This window comes from Oncorhynchus gorbuscha, linkage group LG01 (genome assembly GCF_021184085.1).
Source record: "Oncorhynchus gorbuscha isolate QuinsamMale2020 ecotype Even-year linkage group LG01, OgorEven_v1.0, whole genome shotgun sequence".
Lineage (NCBI taxonomy): Eukaryota > Metazoa > Chordata > Actinopteri > Salmoniformes > Salmonidae > Oncorhynchus > Oncorhynchus gorbuscha.
Genome location: NC_060173.1, coordinates 80,865,770 through 80,890,908, shown reverse-complemented (window position 1 = coordinate 80,890,908; position 25,139 = coordinate 80,865,770). Strand labels below are relative to the sequence as shown.

Below are 25,139 nucleotides of genomic sequence, written 5' to 3'. Positions count from 1 at the left end.
TCCAGGCTCGGCGCTGCATTCAAGCATCCCTACGTTTTCGCCAAGCATTTCATTCGGATCTGCAGGATTCAGCCCACAGCAATTATTTTGCAACCGAAACGGACGCATAGTATGATAACTTTCATTTGAGTTGATTTGGTTTCTTTCATTTTTATTTTTGTTCATTCGATATCATCGTTTTTTCTTAATTTTTCTACTCTCATCCACAGTTCATTTGCAGCCAGTATACACACCACCCGCTCAAAGGGGAATACTATACCTCGAGCCGTTCTCTCTCTTGTCTGCTGCTATTCGAGAGAAGCTCGCGCACTTTGGATTGGTACCTTGGCTGGTTTACCTAGAACCCGACAAAACTGGGGATTTAATAGGCTATTTGCGTCTGCGCTTGTGGAAGTGGACATCGGCGGCGACACGAGTCGCCTTTCTGTTGTAAGGAATGTACCCGGTGCTAAGGTCTGCTCACTGAGGGAGAATATCAACGCGCTCTCTTCTCGACTCTCTGTATGAAAGACTGCGGTGCGCCTCTGGTTTTGTATTCCCGAGGAGCTCTTATAAAGGGACTAACTCGGCACCAGGTCCTTCCTTGGAGATGCTCTATATTTGATCGGCGTACGCATTTGCTTCTTCGTCCCTTTTTAGCTTATTTGATCGGGATATAGAGTCTAATTGCCTCGGTCATTCTCTTGTGCGTTTCACGTCTCTTTTTTGGACATATCATTTCGGAACGGATTGTGACCCTCCCTGAAGACAGCAATAATGGGGGACTCGATGTGGAGATATTATTTTGGAGTTTTGTTTATTGCGTGCAAGGTGAACTTGTCCCGGGCGATAATTCTGGAGTCCATATATTGGAACACAACAAATACCAAGTAAGTGAAGCACGCGTCGTCCACACTCATTGAATACGGGGAAAATATGTCCAAAAATACACTATTTAGCGCTGTCCGTGACTTTTGTAAATAAGACTTGTGACGTTATTTAATTACAAAGGTTTCTATAGAAATAGGCTGCCTGGCATGATAGGTGTCATACTCTTAACGTATAAAGTGATAGAACAGCTCATTGATATCCATTTTAACGGGGTGATTTTGCGTGGAGATGCCGGTTTGCGCTGACGGACGCGCACAGGGTGATGGTGGTAACGTACGCTATAGGCGATGTTGATAGTGAGATGATGATCGCTAGAAGATTCTTAGTTTTCGTTTGTCTTCTGTAGATGGCATCGCGTTAAATTGTGCACACCAGGGAGAACGGATTGCTTTTCAACAAGATGTGGTTATAGCATGTTGAGCCAAACTGACTTTGGAATTAATATTACGCCCCACTTCTCCTTGGTCAACAATAGTCAGGCCTACTTCACCGAATTATGGAACATCGTACAGTTTAAATCATTCGAATTCAAATGGAAGGCATATGATGAAGCCTTCATGTGCTTCCATTTTCCGCACTAAATGGAATGCACGACTTTATACCGTCAATTTGGATAGCCTATTAAATACATCGTTGGCTTTTTAACCCAATGTTATTAGCCTTTATCAAAATAAATGTTCACACGAGGCCTTATTTTAATGATACATTATTAACAGAAAGTTGGTTCATATTTGTTGACAATAGTTTTAGTCGATGTAGCTGTTCTATGGGCCACATTTCTTGGTTTGGTAGGCCTAACTACAGTAGGGGCCCCGTCCAAATGAATACTTGGTATTTCATACTTAATGTATCTACTTAAGTATCTACTTAATGTAACAATTTCATAACATGGGATGAAATATGATAGTGTAGTCACAACTATTGAACTGAAAACGTTAAGGGCAGAAGGCCTATATCCCCTTTTAACTTGTGGTCTCATTTGCAACCATCACTAACTCTAGTCAGCCCCATGAAAATGGAATTTAACCGGACAGAAAATGTCCCCCAGAGTTGAATTATGCATTAAACATTGCAACCTCAGACGGGGAATTTCAGGGGGTCAAATCCCAATGGGTGGGCGCTCCTCTTTGTGCCCATTTCGTCACGGCGAAACTCGAACTCGCTTAATAATTTAACTTTTGGCTTCAATTCAACAAGGATCTTGCAAATATAGCCTAACTATCCCCCTAAACAGGCATAGATAACTAAATATGAAACAAGTGCTATCGGGAACGTTACGACAGAAAGTCTAACAGGTGTCCATTGTTACTATTTCTTATTGATTGATAATCACCTTTTTATGAATGCGCGCTCTCTCCTTTATCAGATTGTGGATTCACCTCTGAGTTCTGATGGCGTTGTTGGCCTTATTGCTGTACTATTTATCGTCGGAATTTATTAGAGGATTTCGGCTTGTACCTCTTCCTAATGAAGAGTTGCTCCGCATGCATAGATTGGTGTCTGGCTTTTGCATGTAGGCTTTTCTGGCCGTGGAATGATGGCGGAAACAACCGTTTGCACTCGACAGGAATGATGATGATAATGAAGAAGGATTGGCAGAAGTCGTTATCATTGAATCGCCTATAAATCACTACCAAATACGTATATATATATATTTTTTCTCTTTCGATGTTATACAATATTTACTGTACATGTTTTGAAATCGAGTGTGTGAGGTGGAGATACAAGGTTGCACAGAAGTATGAGACGCACTCGCAGTGGTTATGCTCTTAGATCACCGTTTGGAGTTGAGTGGGTCTGTAGCGCGGATGCGAGACGATTGATGCGAATAGGCTACACCAAGTCGCAATGACACATGCTTTGCATTAAGCGTTTGCGGGTTCATGTTTATTGGGATGAATCTTGTCCTGGAGGCAGAGCTAAAAGCGGGGTTTTCAAGATAGGCCAGCCGCAAAGTCAAAATTGGTCACACACCACTCGAAGCGTAGTGTGAATTTATTTAGGCCAACTTTTAACCTTCCACCGTGGCACATTGTTGTCTATTGAGGGTAAAAACATCATCAATAAAATACATGATTAATTGTTAAAATCATCAAATAATGATAATACAATAGCCTAATGAATAAATGGTTGGCATATGCTTAGCCTATACGTATGTCAAAGCCTATTCTAATCTATGTGATGTTTTTAGCAGGCCCAGACCTCCACAACACATGCATATACAGGCCTGTGTGCTTTTAGAAATAGACTATCTTTTACTTTCTGTAAAGGGGACGTTCTAAACGGAACACATGCCACATTTATAGCAGCAAAAGCATGCCTTTCAAATTGCTATGTGTGATTTAATGTGTCACTCTTCTTTTTGAAAATAGCCCCAGAAAGTGTCTACCCTCGAAGCAAGTATAGGCCTTTGCTGGGCCCACAAAGACAGCGGGCATTCCACTGAATTAGCGTGTGTTCTAGAGTTGGAATGAGCGTGTTTGCACATTCTTTACGTTCTGTCTGGGTGATGAGTTCAAAGCTAATGATCAGGTCAGGGGACGTTATTCTCTGGTCATATACTAACCCTTTGACCCTGAGTAGCCTAATTCAACTTTGCTATATTCTGCTGGCAGAAGTACAACGTTAAATACATTTTACATCATTGGAATAGGCCTACCTAGTCATATGGGATCAAACTGTCGAGTGGGCCTTGAAATACAGCCTCTAACTGTATTTTGAATGCCTAATCTAATTATCTCTCTATTGACGTTTTTAAATGTGCCATAAGATTGTCATGAAAGATACCGGTTCCATAAAACATTTGACTTTATGGTCATTAAAACATTTATTTATATTTAATTTTATTCAATGATATGCCTTTCTCAATAAAGAATCTTTGATTTTCAAATCTAATAAGTTGAACAGAGCCTCTCTCCCTAGTAGTTTGAGTAGTTTTCTTCTTTAGTATTCCTTGCCTTGCCTTTAGGCCAGTCCAATGGCTTTGTGTGTAGGCTGAGAGAGTGGAGAAGACCAGAGCTATGCTATGCTATTCTCTCTCTCTCTCTCTCTCTCTCTCTCTCTCTCTCTCTCTCTCTCTCTCTCTCTCTCTCTCTCTCTCTCTCTCTCTCTCTCTCTCTCTCTCTCTCTCTCTCTCTCTCTCTCTCTCTCTCTCTCTCTCTCTCTCTCTCTCTCTCTCTCTCCCTCTCTCTCTCTCTCTCTCTCTCCTCACACCATAGGGCCCTCAGTGTGTCGATTTAAACCTCATTGTTGTTTACGCTTTACTACTTTACTACTGATGCCTGAGCCTCCCCAGAAAGACTAGCGCCCCTACTCCCCCATGCCATGGCCACCCCCCTGCCTCCTTCCTCTAGTAATCCATTTTGTAGTTGGGTGCGAGAAACAAAAGGGAGGCCTGCTTTACACGGTTTATGTGAGGGAACGGTCCCTCTTCTCCAGTGCAGTTCATTAAGAGATTACATAGAACCCCGGGCCTTTGTAGCAGGCAGGCAGGCACAGTCCTTTTGTGAATGGGGGAGAAAGGGGGGAGGGATGGGGGAGGGAGGGGAAGGGGGCATAGAGATGTAGATCCATCATGAATGAGTGACGAGGGCAGGCTGAATGTTGTAATGCTGCCCTCCTTCTTCCCCTCCCCATCTCGCCCTCTACCATTTTACCCCATCACGATCTACCCAGGGAGTCCCCACTGATTTAGTCTATTCCCCCCTTCTATCTCTCTCAAAGGAAAGAAAATACAAAAAAATCCCCTTGTTTTAATTTAGCTCTCTGTCTATCGGGGAAGGGTGGGTCGGGTTTGGGCTGGGATTGCAGAATGGAGAAAATGGAAAGAGAAGGAGAAGGGGAGTCGAGAAAGAGAGGGATTGTGGGGGGGGGGGAGTGAAATCATCCTGTGTTAACACAGTGTACTGAGAGGTAGGGTTCAATAGACAGGTCTCCCATGACAACGCCCAGAAGAAAAGTTGATGATTAAGGTCGCATTCATGAAAGTCGGAGGGAGGGAAAGGGAAAGAGATTGAGAGAAAGAGAGGATAAGCAAGAAGGAGAGAAGCATGGCCCCTACACTGTAAAAATAAATACATTCAATGTACAATTGTAAGGCGCCCAGCTGCGATAGGATCGTAGGGTGCTTAACAAAAGGTTTATGTGAAAATTGTGTTGAGCAAACTCAAGGTCCAATTGCAGCTGGTTTCCTTACAGTTGTATGTTTTCATATACACATGTAGGGGCCGTGGGGTAATTATGGGTGGGCTGAGGAGGGCCCCATAGGCCTGGATTAGTGGATGAAAGTTAGGGCCGTAGGCAGAGAGACATAGAGGGAGGGGGGGGGGTAGGGTGGCAGTCTACTGAGGAAGGATAAAGACCGCTGTCCCCTCGGCCGACAAAGGGCGAAGAGGTTACCCCTGCTATCCCCTGTCTTGTCTCATTGTCCCCCTAGACTACTTCATATCCATAGTGGGCCGATGATTAAAAGTCAAACACTGCTGTATCCCTCCCGCCTTCCCACTGTGTTGTCTTCCATCGTTCTATATTCCTCTCCTTTGTTATCCTCCCTCTTTTCAGGGCTTTCTTAGAACTCTGGGATTGAGGAGCCGAGGCTATTGGGACGGGATTATGTCTTGGCTGTCATCATGGTGGTGTTTGTGTTCTTGGCAGGCCACACAAATAGCTTGTCCGGGATTTAAGAAAGATACGTAGATAGATAGAGAGAGAGAGAGAAGAAATGTAGGATTTAGAGAGAGAGAAAGCGAGATAGAAGGGGTGAGAAAGACAGAAATGAAGGATAGATCTTACAAATTTTTACTGGCAGCAGATGGGACGGTCATAACCCCAAGGAAGCAGAAACACCACCCTCCCCGGCCTGAAACCTCAACCCCATCCTCCCACGGCACCCCCTAAAAAAAAAACCAAAGTTGAAAGAGAGAGAAAGGGGGATAAGATATATGAGGAAAACAGATGTCAGCTCGTTGATTTACTGTCAAGCCCCTTTTCGTGTCTCACCCACCTGTGCTCCGGCTCTTGTTTTTTGTCGCGTATCCTTGGAGCGAGTAAGTAAGAGTGTGTGAGAGAGAGTGTGAGAGAGAGTGTGAGAGAGAGAGAGAGAGTGTGAGAGAGAGAGTGTGAGAGAGAGAGTGTGAGAGAGAGAGAGTATGAGAGAGAGAGTATGAGAGAGAGAGTGTGAGAGAGAGAGAGAGAGCTGTAGTAAGAGCAGGCACCTGTGGCTATTCTCACCTCTGCACCAAATGGAGTGACAGTAGGTTTATAGGAGAGCCGCCTGCCCGAACTGAGGCAGCACTCTTACTTTTGCTTTTACCCACATTGTGACTTTTCTCCAGGCGGCGGCGAGCCCAACACCAGTCGTTTTAGACGGGGTCGAATGTAATTCAAGAACAAACGTAATAGAGTAGAGGGGTATAGGAGGGGTTGTGATCACTTTTGTTCTGTTTTTCCTGAGGTGGGCGCTGTTGTGCCTATTCTCCGGACCCTGTATGTCACGGGTAGGCCCGCAGACGTACACGCACGTATGCACAAGCACACACTCCATGCCCACAGGGTTGGTCTTAGGTTTCTGCTTTATGTCCATGCACACAAACCATCACGTATGCACACTCACACACTCTCCTGTCCCCCTCACCTCTCCATCCCCACACTTTTTCTCTATGGCCCGGCCGCTGTGATTATAGCAGGTCATAATGTATGTGTGGAGGCCCATGGTGGGCTTGTTAACAGCAGTACAGCCAAGTGATAAACACCGTATAATGGCCCTCATACAGCACTCTGCTTGGCCCTTCCACATGAAGCACAGCCCTGGAAATATTTATGACCCACCAAATCTCAGTCACTCACAGGGACAAATGGCAAATGGGGGGAGGGGAGAGGGGAGGGAGAGGAGGAGGGGTGAAGGGGCAAGTGTGCCTTAAAGCGAGGGTTAAAGCCATTTACACGAGACGCTAGGACAGGCTTTTACTTGTTTACCCCCCTCCCTCCGTTTTTTCCCCCTTCTCTCCATCACACCATTCGCCCTCCATCCACTCGCCCTCCCTCCCGTTGGTCTGTACCCGGGGTGTGAGAGATGCAGCTGTTGAGCGGTGGCTGTCATGACTGTGTTGAGGTGCAGGGCAGGGGCTGTAATGTCTGGTTCTGTCTCCTCACCCGTCTAGGTGACCTTGCCTACCTGGTGTTTTGTTCAATGGCTGCCAGTGGGAGGGACAGGGTGTGTGTTACAAACAGATACCTCCGCACAGGACACCCCAGGGAGGGGGTGATGGAGGGATACAAAAGAACGAGTGTATAAGCAGGCAATTTCTCCCGTTTTCTTTTCTAATTTTCTCTATATCCCCCCCCCCCCCCCCCTTTTGAAATGTAACTGTCTCAGAGTAAGACCGTTCTTTCTCTCTCTGTGTCTTTCTGCACTCTGCGAAGGCAGACCTCCATTTTGAATTAAAATTCTGAGAAGGAAAAGGACGAGGTCGAATAGCCTACTGTGTGTGTGTGTGTTTGGTCGGGTGTTTGACAGAAGACATTTGTGTGAGTGTGTGTTTGTCTTTCTCTGTGTGAGTGAGTGTGGAGGTGTTTATATTAATCTCCTGAAGGTACAACTCCCTGTGAGATAGCTTTCATGCAGTCAAACCACTCGTATTAAAGGGAAGTTAAGTGGTTCCGCGAGAATGCTGTATGTTGCTGACTCCGATAGTATTGTCAGTAGAGGTTCTAATGAAGTCTCGAAACAGACTACGTCATTGTGTGTGTGAATGTGTGTGTGCGTTTGTATGTGTGTGTGTGTTTGAATGTGTGTCGGCGTGCACGTTTCCTTGTGTGTGAAGGGAGTGGACAGAGGGAGGGAGGAGAAGTCTCACCTCCTCACCTTCGTACGCAAACACACAGTCACACAGTCATACAGTCATACGCACAGGTGGGCAGTGACTGTTTCCTCGATCCTGACTATCCAAACAAGGGACAAACAGAGCAAGGAGATAGATAAGGAAGTAGAGGGAGGGAGGTAGGGAGGGGAGAGAGAGATAGTGATCTGATGTCTAGCTGTTTGTGCAGTAGTGTTTTCATTAAGCCCATGACGCCCTCCGCACCAGCCACAGGCTTTAGCCATGCTAGATCAGCCATGGAGATAAACGCCTCAACACTTACTTCCCTGGCCCGTCAACTCTCTCTCTCTCTCTCTCTCTCTCACACACACGCACACACACACAATAATTGTTCTACATATCTCTCAGCTCTACAATCATATCTCCATTTTCCATTCCTCATCCCTGAAGCCACTGTAGGCCTTTCTCCTTCGGCTCTCCCTATCTCATTCTCTCTCTTTTTCTCTGTCTTGACCCCCCCCCTGTAGTAGTGTGATGATACTACATCCATACATTTAGTCTCCCATCAGCTCCGTCTTTCTCTGGGCTCTCAGTGGACATGCTGTACTATAACGCTGCTGAGTAGCGCCCCAGGGGACACACAGCACTCTCTCGCCCTAGATAAGCACACTGGCCATGTGTGCATGCAACTGTGCACATGGGGTGTTTGTGTGTGTGAGAGACAGAGACAGAGACAAATAGATATGACAGATGTAGGATCTCAATTTGATCTCCATGTTGCAGGATAACGTCCTGCGGTGCCGGAAAAGTACAACTTGCTCAAAAAGTATTCTATAGTTTGAAATTTCCACTTCCACTTGATTTTCCTACAGAAATGCTATTTATTATAATCCACATAATAATTCACATTTCGTGTTGCTGCAGGATTATTATACAGCAGGAGCTGTATCAAACTGGCTCAAATTAAGATCCCAGATCAGTACGTGATTGTGTGTGTTTGTTTCAGAAAGAGCGGGTATAGTTAGCCTGTAAATAGTGATTGTCTGTAGCATTGCTCTGCAGTTTGCACTGTTAGTATTCCTTATGACTGTCTGTTAATTGTAATATAGTCTGAGTACAATGGTTGCCACCATTCCCCTGCGTACAAATTCCTCAAGCTTGCTCATGCTTTTGTAGTCAGGGAAAATATGTGTGTGTATATGTGTGTTCCCCTCCATTGGGAGAGAAGTGCTGTATTTTAGGCTTTATAATCACCCTTGATGGCCTAGTCTCAACTCCTCATGCGTTCTCTGAGGGGTCAGAGGTGACTGAAGATAATGAGCCCTCTGCCAGCACAATCCAACACACAACCCAAGGAGCTGAGAAGGGAGGGAGAGAGATTGGGAGGGCGGGAGTGAGAAATGAAAGCAAAAGCGACCCCTGGAGACTGTGTGTGTCCCTCTCTAGCTCCCCATATAGACCCCATATAGACCCAACAGTAGGGTCAAAGTATTGGGACCCCCCTCCAGAGGTTAACACAACACTGTGTCAGATAGACCCAAGCCAATGGATAAGATTTCAAATACAGTAGTACTCAGATAAAAAAAACCCAAAAAAACAAGGGGTCCTCAGCATTTAAGCCTATTCTGTACATGTCCTTATAGATATTCACATTCAACTGGATTTAACTGTATTCTTTATCTTTGCTCTGCCACTCTCATGCCCCCCCCCCCTCCAGTATTTTGGATATAACCTGTTGTACTTCAAGGATAACATTGGAAAACATTTCCTTTCTCATTCAAGCACAGGGGCCGATTAGTTAACACCATGAATTGAGGTAGCGCCTCCGACTGTGTACGGAGAGGAGAGAAGAGGAAAGCCAGTCAGGGAATGCTGGAGGGGGCTCTCCACTAAGCTCCTAAACTTTCATGTTTTTGCATTTAGGGGGGAATTTACCTCCGAGGGTAGGTGGATGAAACTCCACCAGTGAAAGTAGGCCTGTGAACAGGCCTCTAGGCATTGTGTGTGTGGTGTGAAAGTCTGTGTGAAAAGTTGTCTCATTTTATTATGAGCAAGATCTTCCTCATTTGTACACGGGGGCGTTCAGTATCGCCAACATCTCCCTGATAGTGTGTAGGAGCTTTATCTCTTTGTCTTCTCGTCCTTTATCGGTGTAATTACGCGTTCCCTCCATCGCGGCCAGATCAGTGTTAAACACTTCTTTGACTTTGTCCTGAAATATTGGGGTCACTTCTGTCGAAACAACTGCTATACACTGTCATTATCTTTCATCGTCGCTTGGATTGATGAAGCTAATTAGTAATGAACTCATCAATAATTCAACTGACTTTGCCTTCTTTTGGGGAAAGGAACATTCATTAACGTGCACAAATACTGAATACCTAATGAATTAGAACTAGAGGTCAATTGTTGACCGTATCGAACTGGTTTTTACCTCTCCCCCCCATCTCCCCCCCCCCCCCACCCTCCTTCCCTCTCCCATCTCTTTCTCTCCAGATTCGTGCCAGGGCAGGGCCTGGTGTTATATCCTCAGATCGGAGATAAGTTGGACATAGTGTGCCCGCGGGTGGATGGAGGGGTGCGAGATGGGGTGGAGTATTACAAGATCCACATGGTTCCCAGGGAGCAGCTGGAGAGCTGCACCATCACCAAGGCTGACACACCGCTGCTCAACTGTGACAAGCCTGACCAGGATGTCAAGTTCACACTCAAGTTTCAGGAGTTCAGCCCCAACCTGTGGGGCCTGGAGTTCTTCAGAGGGAAAGACTACTACATCATCTGTAAGTGCCTCATAGTAACACATATATAAGCGCATTTCCTTTTCTGTTTTTATCGTGAGCACTCATAGCTGTTTGATAGCCAATCACACTTAGCTATTGCTGTTGCTAGGCAAATATTACCGATTTTTGGTTTCCAGTTCTTGTGTGATCATGGCTAGGGTGCCTTGCTACTAGGGTGTCTTCATACTTTGTGATGCTGTGACAACCCCCTGGTTTTAAAAGATGGGTGTTGGACTGAACCATCTGTGGTGTGCTGACGGGGGGGGGGGGGGGGCAGCACCATCTGGGTGGCTCTGCCACTGCCATCTGTGGGCTGTCAAACCAGGGGAGGGCCCTCTTTCTGACTGACTGGAGAGGAGGAGAGGATGGAAGAGAAGGAAAGGAGGGTTAGCATTTATACGTTGAACGAATAGAAACTGTTTCCCAGTCAGCTTAGTAAATAGAGTCCTCTGAGTTTGCAGATGGAACACGTTTTTTAAGCTAGCCATGTCAGTAGCCTGTAGTGGAGACTAGTAAATATAGTTTGTGTTGAACTATCCTTCAGACACCCACACGTGCAAAGTGTTAGGTAAACAGTCACAGTTCAATATGTTATGCCAGGGTCACAGACACATGGGTTGTGTTCTCTAACAGCAGGCTAGGCTTTGAACGTCTCACCTCTGACAGTCTGTTACGTTAAGATAAAATGTAAAGGACCCAATGAGCTGACACACACACACACACACACACACACACACACACACACACACACACACACACACACACACACACACACACACACACACACACACACACACACACACACACACACACACACACACACACACACACACACACACACACACACACACACACACACACACACACACACACACACACAGCTGTATAAACAGGTCTGTGTGTGTTGGAAGGGTTGATGGGGGGACTACAAAGGGTTGATCAAACTCCCTCAGTAGCTACCTGCAGGGCAGAGAGAGAGGGTGATGCAGAGCTAGACCACACCCCCCCCACCTCTACAGCAGCCACTACACAGTACAGCCGCCTGCCTCAACACAGCGTTCATTATTAATGAGGCTATGCTGCTGTTTATTCATCCTGCGTCTCCAATGCTGCTTATGATCACACTCTGGGATGAGCCCAGCACATCTCTCTATTTGGCTTCCACAGCTAGGGCTGTGTAGGAAAAAAGTAAACACAAACACATACATAGTGACGTTTACGCACGCACGCACGCACGCACGCACGCACGCACGCACGCACGCACGCACGCACGCACGCACGCACGCACGCACGCACGCACGCACGCACGCACGCACGCACACACACACACACACACACACACACACACACACACACACACACACACACACACACACACACACACACACACACACACACACACACACACACACAGTACACGGCTATGTCAACAAAGCCCTCTCTATCTATCCATTTCTCTGTCAGTCCTCTCTATCGCACAGAAACTCTCTCAGTTCAGAGTTCAAATTGACACACTCACACCATTTCTCCTCTCAAACAACAGCACACTCAATCAGGCTTGCAAGCCGATTAGATTAGAGGGAGAGGGAGGGAGGGAGGGATGGAAAGAGATAGTGTGTGTGTGAGAGAAAGAGAGATGAGAGAGAAGTTCTATTTAAACTTTCTTTTAAGAAAAGGAAGAAAATCCAATTTTGCTGCACTTGCAGATTCATGGTTCCCCCCCTATGCCCCATCCCTCCCATCTCTCCTGTTCTTTTTTTACCCAGATGCTAATGTGTAGCCGGGAGAGAGAAAGGGGCCATTTCTCCAGCCGACCATGGGTTCACATAGCTGTTAATTGCCTCTTGTTCAGTAGCATGGTAGCTAGCTAGAGGCTTGCAGCTGGAAAAGCAAGAAGGCAAGGCAGAACTGCACTGCAGCATGTATATACATACAGCAGGTAGATAACACAGCCTCCACTTCACATGCCGGAGCACCGGGGCCAGAGAAGAACAAGGAGGAATGGAGGGATGAATGTGAGTGTGTGTAGGAGGGAAGAAGGAGAGTAGGTTTGTGTTTGCTAAATGTGGGTATGTGAATGACTTCTGCTGCGTATTTAGCCTTTGTCTATTTGGTGTGAGATCTTAAACAGACAAAGGATATTTTCGACAACCATTTTGTATAACTATGTGTGACTGTGTGTTTGTATTTTGTGTGTGTGTGTATGTCCATATGTTCTTCAGTAAAAATGCATCGAGCTGTGACCAATTCCGCCTCGGAAAAATGTGACCGTGTCTGTGAGACTGTGTGTTTGTGTGTTTTGTGTGTGTGTGTGTGTGTGTGTGTGCGTGTGGCATAAGTTGTGCAGTAAAAATGCATTGAACTGTGACCAATTCCGCCTTGGAAAAGTTCACTTGCGATTCTCATTGGGTTTCTGGTGGTGAGTGGCACTCAATAAGTAATTAATTAAAGAGTGTTTTAATCCTGATTTCTGCTTTTAATCAGTTTGGCCCACATCAATGGGATCTCTGAATCAACCGAATGGATTAGCTCTGCCTAGCTGTGTTTAGCTCAGACACAGACTCAAGGGGAACGTCCCTTCAGGCTCTTTTCAAACAACTGTGACATTAGCTCTTCGATTTGTGTCTCACATAATGTTTTGGATTTAAACACATCGCAACCCGCCTCTCATAAACTAAACGTGACCCACTCTTATTGAGTACGGATCCATGCGGACCATAATACGATTATTGTGGATAGTCAGATTTATATAATCGTTTGTTTTAAAACATTGACATGCTTTGCAAGAGGAACGACGTCCCTAAAAGTCCTGTTTGCATGGGCACATCTGAAATCAGGCCGCCTGATTGCACTTAAAGACACAGAAAATGGCCAATCAAAAATAAACGTTCTACCACAGCGGCCGTGGAGTTTTTATGACGCCTATTTGATTGAGAGTTTTGGACATTTGTGTGTTTGTCCATGAAAACACTTTTCTAAGATGCATATTTTCAAAACTCCCTCCACTCGCGGCATGAGAGGGAGGCTTGCATGCGGACACGTGCACAGATCAAATCAAATACACCACTTGAACGGCAATTAAGCCGTTTACGTGTCATAGTAATTCAAGGGATTGCTCATAAAACCAGATGTTTTAATAGACAAATGCTTACTTTACTTCGATTATGATAAGCAGAATAAGGTGTTTCCATGTCTAATGTCATACTCGGCCTATTGCCATAAACAATTTAATATGGAATTATTAGTGTGCACATAGTTGGTTGTCAGTGTAGTTGTGCATATTCTCAGCATGGTCACACCAGATACAATGCAGCATTAGATGTTTGTCCAGGTCCCCAGAGATGCCTTTTGCATGCATACAATTTCAATACCGTCCACTGGGAGATTATCACATGTTTTTTAACCCTATCATTAACCTTAAAGGAAAACTCCTCCCCAAAAACAATCTTTTGGTATTTGTTTCATTAATCCATTGTCAACACAGTGGGACTCAAGTCAGCAAAATGCATCATATGGGGCCAGATTTCTGCATTTTGAAAGCTACATTGTTACACTATGTGCGTATTTGCTGTACTCTGTGTATGTGTGTGTTTGTGTGGGTTGTGTTTTTCCTGCCGGAGCATGCACTGTTTTACGTGTGTGTGTGTGTGTGTGTGTGTGTGTGTGTGTGTGTGTATATGTATGCCTTCTAGAGCAGCATACTCGCTATGAGCTGGGCTACAATGCTGCTTCAGTTGGAGGCAGATGAGCTTGATGTGATTGTGGTAGGCAGCATTGCCTGCAGCAGGGAACTTAGTGAGCAAGATGATTACATGAGCTAAATAGGGAGGGGAGGAGGGATGGAGGGAGGGATGGATGGGGGGAGAGACAGAGAGAGACAGAGAGCAAGAGAGAGACAGAATATTTGACTGAATTTATGGAGCTGCATGGGGGAATTCCATTAAGATTTTAATCACCTATTTGTCAGTCAAAATAGAAAATAGATTTGAAAAAAACAACCTATTCTCAGTCTCTATTATATGCATCCACTGAGGGGATTTCCTACTGTCGTAACTTCGCTCCAACCTCTCAACCGTAGGACAGTATGTGCACACAGACAGATGATGTTTTGGGGGGATTGGTTGCCACATGGGCCACACGTATTGATGAAAAGTTAATATTATTGAAGTCGCTCTGGATGAATGTTTGATTAATGACTATATTATTACATTACCATATTAAGACGTCAGAGGAGCGGGGGGGGGGGGGGCTGAGATGTGATGGGAGGGTTTAGGGAGGGGGGTTGGTATATATTTGGGTTGACCCTGCCTTTCCCCGGCCTGTTCTGGGGGTTCATGGTGGGCCTGAATGAGAAGTTGCCCCCTCTGTCGCAGTAGATTAAGGTACACAACACTGACTAGCGCTAACTAGCCCACAACCCCAGCGCCATGACGATGGCTTCATGCTCCACAGCAAGTAGAGAGAGCGTCATTTATGCCATAGATGAATCTCTCTCTCTCACTCTACCTCTCTCTCTTTACTGCTCTAACTCTCTCTCTCTCTCTCTCTATTTCTGTGTTTTGATGGCTCCTCATTGGCTCAGAGTGGTGTGTTAATTATGCTCACTCACACGCACAGAGGGGGTTTGTTACTAGGAGCTGTATTAGCCGGGCGGGGAAATTGAGTTAAGTGCTGAAAGTCTGTATCCTCGGTCTTGATTGAAACACACAATTGAATAGCGCTCATTAAAGAGGCAGATTCTTTTTTTTCAGTCTCCTGATTTGATCAAAACAAATAAATGGAGTTAAGGGGCTGAATGATTGACGATAGCCTTTGAAGTATCGGTGCTATTGAGACAAAGGGAGGTAGTTGTAGTGTGTGGTTGAGAGATGAGAATTAGGAGAGTTTGGGATATTTATGGCAGTACTATTTCTGTTGGTTACTGCTTCACACACACTAAAAAAGCCTTCAAAAGCAATGAATGTTTGGCCACACTTACTGCTGTATGTTGTGAGTTTGTGTTGGTGTGTGTATTGCTGTTTGAGAGTATGTGTTTGTGTGTCGTCTAAATTGGTCGTGGGTGTGTGAGAGCTGTCACTTCTATCCGCTGAGGTGATTTGCCATTTTCAGGGTGGGATTTCTCTTGATCAGTCATCTCCCTCGGTGGTTTGTGTGTGTGTGTATGTGTGTGTGCGCACGCGGTGAATTTGTGGCTTAACACAGAATGCTTTGGAAGTGCTCTGAAAGGAACTAGCCTCAGCAAACGTGCAAACCTGAGTGAGAGCTAAAAGAGTTAGCATGACAAAATGGACTCCTAAATCTGCAAGGACATTTGAGTGAATGTGGCCTGAAGGAAAAGTGACACGTCACATCTCTCTCTCGTCCTCTCCATCTCTCACTCTTTTTTCTTTCTCTGGGCTAGGTCGAGCAGCAGCCGAACCACTCTCTCATCTTTGGGCATGATGGAGTAATCTTTCTTTTCCTCTCTTTCTTTCTCTCTCTCTCTCTCTCTCTCTCTCTCTCTCTCTCTCTCACTCTCTCTCTCTCTCTCTCTCTCTCTCTCTCTCTCTCTCTCTCTCTCTCTCTCTCTCTCTCTCTCTCTCTCTCTCTCTCTCTCTCTCTCTCTCTCTCTCTCTCTCTCTCTCTCTCTCTCTGCCAAGCTAAGTCTTATCTGCTCTCTGTAAGGCGCTGGTGGTGGAAGAAAATCCATTTGTGAGGGGCATGTATGAGCGAAGTCTATCCTCCCTGACGTTCCTTTAGCACAGGGATTACAGCTAGCAGCTAGCTTTTCCTGCCAAACAGCCCAGTTCAGAGTAACGAGGCAGTCAGGTAGCCATGCAGGCCAGTCAGAAATCCCATTCTGTTCATAACCAGGTCATTGCTGCTAGCCTCCAGCCCCTGCCATACTGCCGAAGAAGCCAACTAGGGGGTAGGTTGTGTTCTTTTAGCTCAGAAGGAATGAATATTCACCCAGAGACTGATCAGTTTTGTGTGTTTTTGTATTAATGGTTAAGGTATGGAGTTGGGGAGGATGAGCTGATCCTAGAGCTGTGCCTATGGGCCACTACTTTTAGCAGCCTATGTTGTCACGTTTTTATAGGGGGTAGACTGTGTGTTGTGTGTGTTGGTGGTGCAATGGGGTTGTGTAGGAGTGGCTGAGGAGAGAGGGGGCACCTTGGAGGTATTGGAGGGACAGAAGACCGAGATATGCCTGCTCTTACAGTTCATCCTGAGACCTCAGGCCTGCACCCTGCCCTGCTATCCACAAACAAGCACATGCACACACCCATGCACGCACGCACGCACACACACACACACACACACACACACACACACACACACACACACACACACACACACACACACACACACACACACACACACACACACACACACACACACACACACACACACACACACACACACACACACACACACACACACACACACACACACACACACACACACACACACACACACACACACTCTTTGTGTCGGTCCATTTCCATCCCAGGCCAAAATGTTCGTATAAAAGTGATTGAAGTTGAGGAATGTAAAAAAACAGAGCTGAAGAAAGTGGTGGGCAGTACAGAGCTGAAGAAGGTGTTGGGCAGTACAGAGCTGAAGAAGGTGTTGGGCAGTACAGAGCTGAAGAAGGTGTTGGGCAGTACAGAGCTGAAGAAAGAGGTGGGCAGTACAGAGCTGTAGAAAGCGGTGGGCAGTACAGAGCTGAAGAAAGTGTTGGGCAGTACAGAGCTGAAGAAAGTGTTGGGCAGTACAGAGCTGAAGAAAGTGTTGGGCAGTACAGAGCTGAAGAAAGTGTTGGGCAGTACAGAGCTGAAGAAAGTGTTGGGCAGTACAGAGCTGAAGAAAGTGTTGGGCAGTACAGAGCTGAAGAAAGTGTTGGGCAGTACAGAGCTGAAGAAAGTGTTGGGCAGTACAGAGCTGAAGAAAGTGGTGGGCAGTACAGAGCTGAAGAAGGTGTTGGGCAGTACAGAGCTGAAGAAAGTGGTGGGCAGTACAGAGCTGAAGAAAGTGGTGGGCAGTACAGAGTTGAAGAAAGTGGTGGGCAGTACAGAGCTGAAGAAAGTGGTGGGCAGTACAGAGCTGAAGAAAGTGGTGGGCAGTACAGAGCTGAAGAAAGTGTTGGGCAGTACAGAGCTGAAGAAAGTGGTGGGCAGTACAGAGCTGAAGAAAGTGGTGGGCAGTACAGAGCTGAAGAAGGTGTTGGGCAGTACAGAGCTGAAGAAAGTGGTGGGCAGTACAGAGCTGAAGAAAGTGTTGGGCAGTACAGAGCTGAAGAAAGTGTTGGGCAGTACAGAGCTGAAGAAAGTGTTGGGCAGTACAGAGCTGAAGAAAGTGTTGGGCAGTACAGAGCTGAAGAAAGTGTTGGGTAGTACAGAGCTGAAGAAAGTGATGGGCAGTACAGAGCTGAAGAAAGTGTTGGGCAGTACAGAGCTGAAGAAAGTGTTGGGCAGTACAGAGCTGAAGAAAGTGTTGGGCAGTACAGAGCTGAAGAAAGTGGTGGGCAGTACAGAGCTGAAGAAGGTGTTGGGCAGTACAGAGCTGAAGAAAGTGGTGGGCAGTACAGAGCTGAAGAAAGTGTTGGGCAGTACAGAGCTGAAGAAAGTGTTGGGCAGTACAGAGCTGAAGAAAGTGTTGGGTAGTACAGAGCTGAAGAAAGTGGTGGGCAGTACAGAGCTGAAGAAGGTGTTGGGCAGTACAGAGCTGAAGAAAGTGGTGGGCTGATTCCGAGGGATAGCACAGAAGCACCTGCTTTTAAATTCCCTTCCGGTTGATGAAAAGACTTTGGCGCGAGGAGGTGTGGGTGGGAGAGATGGGGACAGGGGGTGAGGGGCAAGGCGGGTGAGGGTGGTAGGAGGGAGGGAGCAGGCTGTGAGGCGCCGGTCTTCTTGCGGAGGGGAGTGGTGTTGTGTGAGAGAGAGAGAGAGAGAGAGAGAGAGAGAGAGAGAGAGAGAGAGAGAGAGAGAGAGAGAGAGAGAGAGAGAGGGAGAGAGGGAGAGAGGGAGAGAGGGAGAGAGGGAGAGAGGGAGAGAGGGAGAGAGGGAGAGAGGGCATTGGACAGAGAGAGGGAGAGAGGGAGAGAGGGCATTGGACAGAGGGACGGAGTTTAGAGAGAGAGGATCGGGAGGGGGGAACATTGAATGCGGGCCACTGCACGCTGGCAGGAGGCCAACCCGCTAAACCCTGGCTGCTCGTTAGCCTCTGTGTTACTGACCTGATAGATCACAAGCCCCCTCTCCCAACCCCACCCCCATGCCAGGTGCAGCGCTACCCACTGCCTCTAGGGGCAGCAGAGGGACTGAGAGAGAAAAGGCCCATGAAGTGAGGGACTGGGAGAGAATAGGCTGAAGCAGGGAGGCTTTGGGAGAGAATAGGCCCAGGCAGGGAGGTCCAGTGTGAAATCAGTATGGAGGTCCATGCCATGGCTATATCCACAGAGCAGCACTCACTGCTTATAGTGTAGCTAGTCACATTCGACTGATTCTGCTCATGGGCGTGCAAGGCTACATCTGTATACAGCGTTTTAATGTTATTTCCTAATCTGCTTTTCTGTCTTTAAAAGTCCTCCCAGCATCTGTTTAGGGGCCCATTTTGTTCCTCTATCACATGTGGGAAGTCTTTCGCCTCCCTCATCTCCGCTCTCCGACATCTGCTCACCGCTGCTCGGCGCTCCCCAAAACACTGTGTTTAGTGCACCACTTCTGCGGCTCTTGCCGCTGTTTAAACAGCTTCTCAAACCCTTTAAGCTCTTTTATATTTAAGGGTTATTGAAATATTTAGCACCTCCATCCCATTCCCTCGGTTGTTTTCACTGCCTTTTCATCTCGCCTTCAACGGGGAAAAAAAGAAGCCCACTTGACTTTCCTGCGATTGTTTATTTCCCTCTCTTTTATTAATCATTAATTTCCTCCTGTTTCTTCTTCTTCTCTATACCCTTCAGCAGGTTTCGGTTAGAGGGGAGTGTTTGAGAGTTGTATTTGCGGTAGTTGGTTCTTCTAATACCACTGTAGCATTCTCCAGAGTGTCGTACGTGTTAATGTCCTGTTAGCCACTGTAGAGTTTCCTGTGTCCCAGCACCTATTGTTCCTGTCCCGTTGTCTCTGTCTCTCTCTCTCTCTCTCTCTGTCTCCGTAACTGGCTGTTCCACTGGGCCAGTCAGCTCAGTTAAGAGATATTACAAACACAATTACTCAAGCTAATTGACTTTGGAGGCGTGGGCTACGTGGAATATTCTGGCAGCAGTTTGTGGTGACTGGGGTGGCGAGGGGATGGATTGTGACTTTATTAAAAAGAAATCACTCGCTCGTTAGGGGCTTTCAACGTTTCCCTGACATCTTTCAAATGTGGCTGTACAGCCCAAGACAGACGTAATGTACATGTCACTGTACTGTTATTTTGCTGTTTGCGATGATGTTAGCACAGTGGCTAATGCTAACACCCCCCTTCCCCCTCTCTCTCTCTCAGCAACATCAAATGGCACAATGGAGGGCCTGGAGAACCAGGAAGGAGGGGTGTGCAAGATGAAGTCCATGAAGATAATCATGAAAGTGGGACAAAGTGAGTGTTACTCCTTCATTCAAACGACATTCGTAAGTGTATGTGAGTGCTGGTGGCGTATAGTTATAAACAGATAACCATACACTCTGATAGAATGTGTGAAAATTGTATGAGGACTGTATTTGCATAACACACAGTAAGGTTATCTGAGGCATTGTGAGGTATTTCATTATTCAGCCCAATAGCCTCCATGACACTTACGACAGACAAAGAGAGAGAGAGAGAGGGGGTGGGCCTCCAGGTTTAACCCTATCCTTACCCCCCAAAACCTATCCTTAACCCTAGAAATAGCATTTGACCTTTTGGGGACGAGCAAAATGTCCCCAGTTGACCAAATGTTCCCAGTTGACATACACACGCACACACACACATACCACATCTGTCGTCTGTGGCGACACCCACCGCCCGGCACCTGCCGGTAATTAATGACCATGATTATTCATAAATCAGTTGCCTCGCCACCCAATGGGGTAATTTCCTGAGGTTGCCATCCACAACAGCAGCAGCTCACTGAAAACTGCTGAAGGTCAGGGAATTAATCAGGAGTGCTGCGTTTCATTAAGAGCAGCACTGCGTGCACACACACACACACACACACACACACACACACACACACACACACACACACACACACACACACACACACACACACACACACACACACACACACACACACACACACACACACACACACACACACACACACACACACACACACACACACACACACACAAAAACACGCGCAAGCATGCTACACAAACACTGCGCGAGACATATGCACAGCACACACACACAACACAGACACGTGCAAGCATGCTAAACACACACTGCGCGACACACACACACACACACACACACACACACACACACACACACACACACACACACACACACACACACACACACACACACACACACACACACACACACACACACACACACACACACACACACACACACACACACACACACACACACACAGTGAAAGTGAATCATCCATGTCCATTGTGCCTGATAGTTGTGTTCCTTATCTATGTCTTCCAGATCCCTCTGACCCTATCTCACCCAAAGACTACCCCACCAGATTCCCTCCCAAGCACCCCGACAAGGAGTCATACAAACCAAACGAAGTGCTGGAGAAGAAAGGTAAGCGTGCGTAAGAAAGACGTACGAAACCATCAGGCAATTAGGTCTACCTTTCTAAGACAGTTTCGGTAAAAGCAGGTTGAGACTGTCTGTGAGCATGTGTGTGAGTGTGTGTGAGTGTGTGTGAGTGTGTGTGAGTGTGTGTGAGTGTGTGAGTATGTGTGTGTGAGTGTGAGTGTGGGTGTGTGTGTGTGAGCATGTGTGTGAGTGTGTGTGTGAGTGTGTGTGAGTGTGTGAGTGTGTGAGTGTGTGTGAGTATGTGTGAGTGTGTGTGAGTGTGTGTGAGTGTGAGTATGTGTGAGTGTGTGTGAGTGTGTGTGAGTGTGGGTGTGAGTGTGGGTGAGTGTGAGTATGTGTGAGTATGTGTGAGTGTGTGTGAGTGTGTGTGTGTGTGGGTAAGCGTAGGAAGTATAGGTCAGCATTTTTTCTCCTGGTAATTGAAAGTTGCCTATAAAACTGATAGGCATCTCTGCTGGGCTCCCAAACTTACAGTATCTCCATCCCCGCCCCACTTCCTGTCCGCAAAGTGACATTTTCAGGAAAATGATCCAATCGCTATCCAACATATTACCGGCCTCGGAGCACAGACTCACGCTTGTTCTCCTCACACACACGCACGCACACACCGACCGCTCTTATCTCTCCTATTAAATAGCAGTTAAAATCTCCAAAGAAAACCAGACCCGCAATTTCCCTAATGAACTTTATTTTGAGGGGGAAAAAATCAGTCGAGGAGTGAAAACAAGCTGACCTATATAAACGCTGCTGCGGTGGAGGCGTAGAGACGCTCGCTGCCCTGTTACCGAGGGCGCGGCTCCTTTAGCCCCACCTTTCTGTGTTCACACTCAAATCCCTCTGACAACCGGCGCACAAATCTGCCAGCGCGCCACTAAATCCGCGTTGGCACCCCAATCTGCAGACCTCAGCATCTTCTCCCCTCCCTTTTCACCTCATCCCTCCTCCCCGGCTCGGAACAGGAGCATATGGGCGTCAGTGGTTTGAGAAAAGTGTCTGAGGCAGCATAATCCCCTTGTAAAACAACGGAAGGGTACCTGCGTTGGGCCCACTGCCATCCACCATAGCTCCAGCACTAGCCTTCAGGGGATTGGAGGCAGACAGGGAGACACAGTAATCCTGCTTCCCAGGCCCCTATCCTAGGGGGGAAGTGAACCGACCTGTCCTTGAGTCCTGGATGTATACAATAATCGTTGTTATTAATAGAGATGACACAGCTTGCTTGGGTTTTAATACTATATAATACTATCAACTTCCTTGTGGACTTAGTCGTAAGTAGAAAAGGAATGGCTCTACATTCATTTTGACCATGTTTTTCATTGACATGCTACTGCATTGAAAACCCACTTCAGCCATTTTGTGCTATGTGGGACTGTGCTGTGCCGTAGCTCCAAGGCTGTAGTGACCACCAGCTGTGTTTGAATAGACCAGAGATCGAATGTGACCTTAAGGGGAGAGCTGTGTGAAAGGAGCCCTTACTCTCTGGTCATTGTGCTCCGTCCGCCTGCCTTTCACCTTCACTCTGACATAATGAAGATGGAGGGGGAGAGGGAGGGAGAGAGAATGGAAAGATAAAACTGGAAGGAGACCCCGAATCCTTCTACGACCCCACCCTCGCTTTCTCCATTCTCCCTCCCTCCATGCCACTCTCAATCTGTATGACCTGACACTCTGTTTTAGAAAGGATTTCACTCACTCTGTTTCTCTTTTCTCCCTTCTTCTCCTCTCAGGTCCGTCGTACAGGGAGGGCGAGGGCGACCAAGGGACGGGCGGGAAATCCTCAAGTGTCATCGGCTCCGAAGTGGCCCTGTTTGCCGGCATCGCCTCGGGCAGCGTTATCTTCATCATCATCATCATCATGCTGGTCGTGCTGCTGCTCAAGTACCGGCGGCGGCACCGCAAGCACTCGCCACAGCACGCCACCGCGCTGTCCCTCAGCACACTGGCCACGCCCAAACGGGGCGGCAGCGGCAACAACAACGGCTCGGAGCCCAGTGACATCATCATCCCGCTCAGGACTGCAGACAGCGTCTTCTGCCCGCACTACGAGAAAGTCAGCGGGGACTACGGTCACCCGGTGTACATTGTTCAGGAGATGCCCCCCCAGAGCCCTGCCAACATCTACTACAAGGTCTGAGCTCAGCTCCACCCCCTTCCCCCAGGCACCGCCCCCCCCCAGAACGTTCTATCTCTCCTTCCTTCCCCACATCTCTGTTGTTTTTCTTGTTGAACTTTACTATTCCTGTTATTATTCTTCGTTGTTGGGATTCATTGGAGAACTTACAGAGTAAAGCTGCTGCTGCTCTCTGGGGCTTTTTGGGGATCCCTCCTCTCCGCTCCTCTCCTCTAACAGTAGCTCTCTGTTTCTTTGCGCACTACGACTGACGCTGGGGGATCCGAGCGCGTGTGTTTGTGTGTGGACGGACGGACGGACGGAGAGACAGAAAGACGCACCCATGCGTTTGTTTTGAAATAGGATGGACAGATGGAGAGAAAAAGAGAAGGGGGAGGAGTCGATATCCTACCCTGGTTTTCTCCCTGAGAGAGACTATTGCTGGGGAAGAGACAAAGGAGGGAGAACGAGAGGGATGGCAGAGAGATTAGAAGAGGAAAAGGAAGGAAGGGCCCGACCATGAACTCATGTCAGTAATGTCAGTCAGTCCCTCTCCTCATTGGCCAGAGACACTTTGTGGATTAAATGACGGAAGAGGGAGAAAAAAACAAGGGGGATTTGGAAATATCCACTCTGGGACTTTCCTGACTGACACAAGGACATCACCCACTCACCCTACCACCCACCCACTCACCCACTCTCACTCATTGTGAACTGTTCAGGTCCTCGTACTAGTTACAGCCCAATTTTCCCTCATTGTCTGAAGACACCTTTTACTTTCTAGCGTCAAGATTCATTAAAGTTGTTACTTGAAAAAAAAAGGTTTGTAAAAGAACATGATTCCTTTTCGTAGTGTCATATTGTTGGTTCATTTCTGGTTTTCATTGCTGGTATTGTTGAACTTGCAGATATATATATTTTTTGTGATGTGGTATTGTCGCAGCTCATGTCGTGATGGTGTATGTGGTGTATGCACACACACACACACACACACACACACACACACACACACACACACACACACACACACACACACACACACACACACACACACACACACACACACACACACACACACACACACACACACACACACACACACACACACACACACACACACACACACACACACACACACACACCCTGCAACCCAGGACTGGGAGAGCAGAGAGCAGGACTTAAAGAGGGAGAAGAAGATGAGGGGTTTTATGTGGGCTCCACCCCGTCAGGGTATAGGGTGCCCATTATACCCCCTCTGTGGGGTCAGGGCTAGCCAGGTGGCTTCTGGGAAGGGTGTGGGAGCTAAGCGAACAATATAGCAGCACTTTTAACCCCCCTGATATCCCTCCACCCAGGCAGTCAGTCACAGAGAGGGAGAGAGTGGCAGTGGTAGTGTGAGAGAGAGAGAGAGAGAGAGAGAGAGAGAGAGAGAGAGAGAGAGAGAGAGAGAGAGAGAGAGAGAGAGAGAGAGAGAGAGAGAGAGAGAGAGAGAGAGAGAGAGAGAGAGAGAGAGAGAGAGAGAGAGAGAGCGAGAGAGCGAGAGAGCGAGAGAGCGAGAGAGCGAGAGAGCGAGAGAGAGCGAGAGAGAGCGAGAGAGCGAGAGAGCGGAAGTGAGAGAGAGAGACTGTATCCCTTCAGTAAAGGGATCACAGTAGCGAGGGCTGGCTTGAATTTTCCATAGATAGGACTTTACAACATGAAGAGGTGTTAATTAAACTGGAAGTACAGGCAATCAGATATCCCAACCTGCTTACTGCTGCAGTTTCCGAGACATTGAAGAAAGGTAAAGATAAGAGAGTCCCAGGTCTAGTTGAGTTTAACCCAGCCGCTGGCTAA

The 25,139-nt window shown here is 47.1% G+C and overlaps 1 protein-coding gene across 1 annotated transcript; it reads left to right on the top strand.

The window, feature by feature from the left end:
• On the top strand, positions 1-24,790 carry efnb2a (ephrin-B2a). The gene is made up of 5 exons (XM_046361923.1): positions 1-869; positions 10,185-10,468; positions 19,937-20,029; positions 21,074-21,175; positions 22,921-24,790. The coding sequence occupies exons 1-5, from the start codon at positions 757-759 to the stop codon at positions 23,325-23,327; spliced, it is 999 nt and encodes a 332-aa protein (XP_046217879.1). The 5' UTR covers positions 1-756; the 3' UTR covers positions 23,328-24,790.
• The last annotated feature ends 349 nt before the right edge of the window (positions 24,791-25,139 follow it).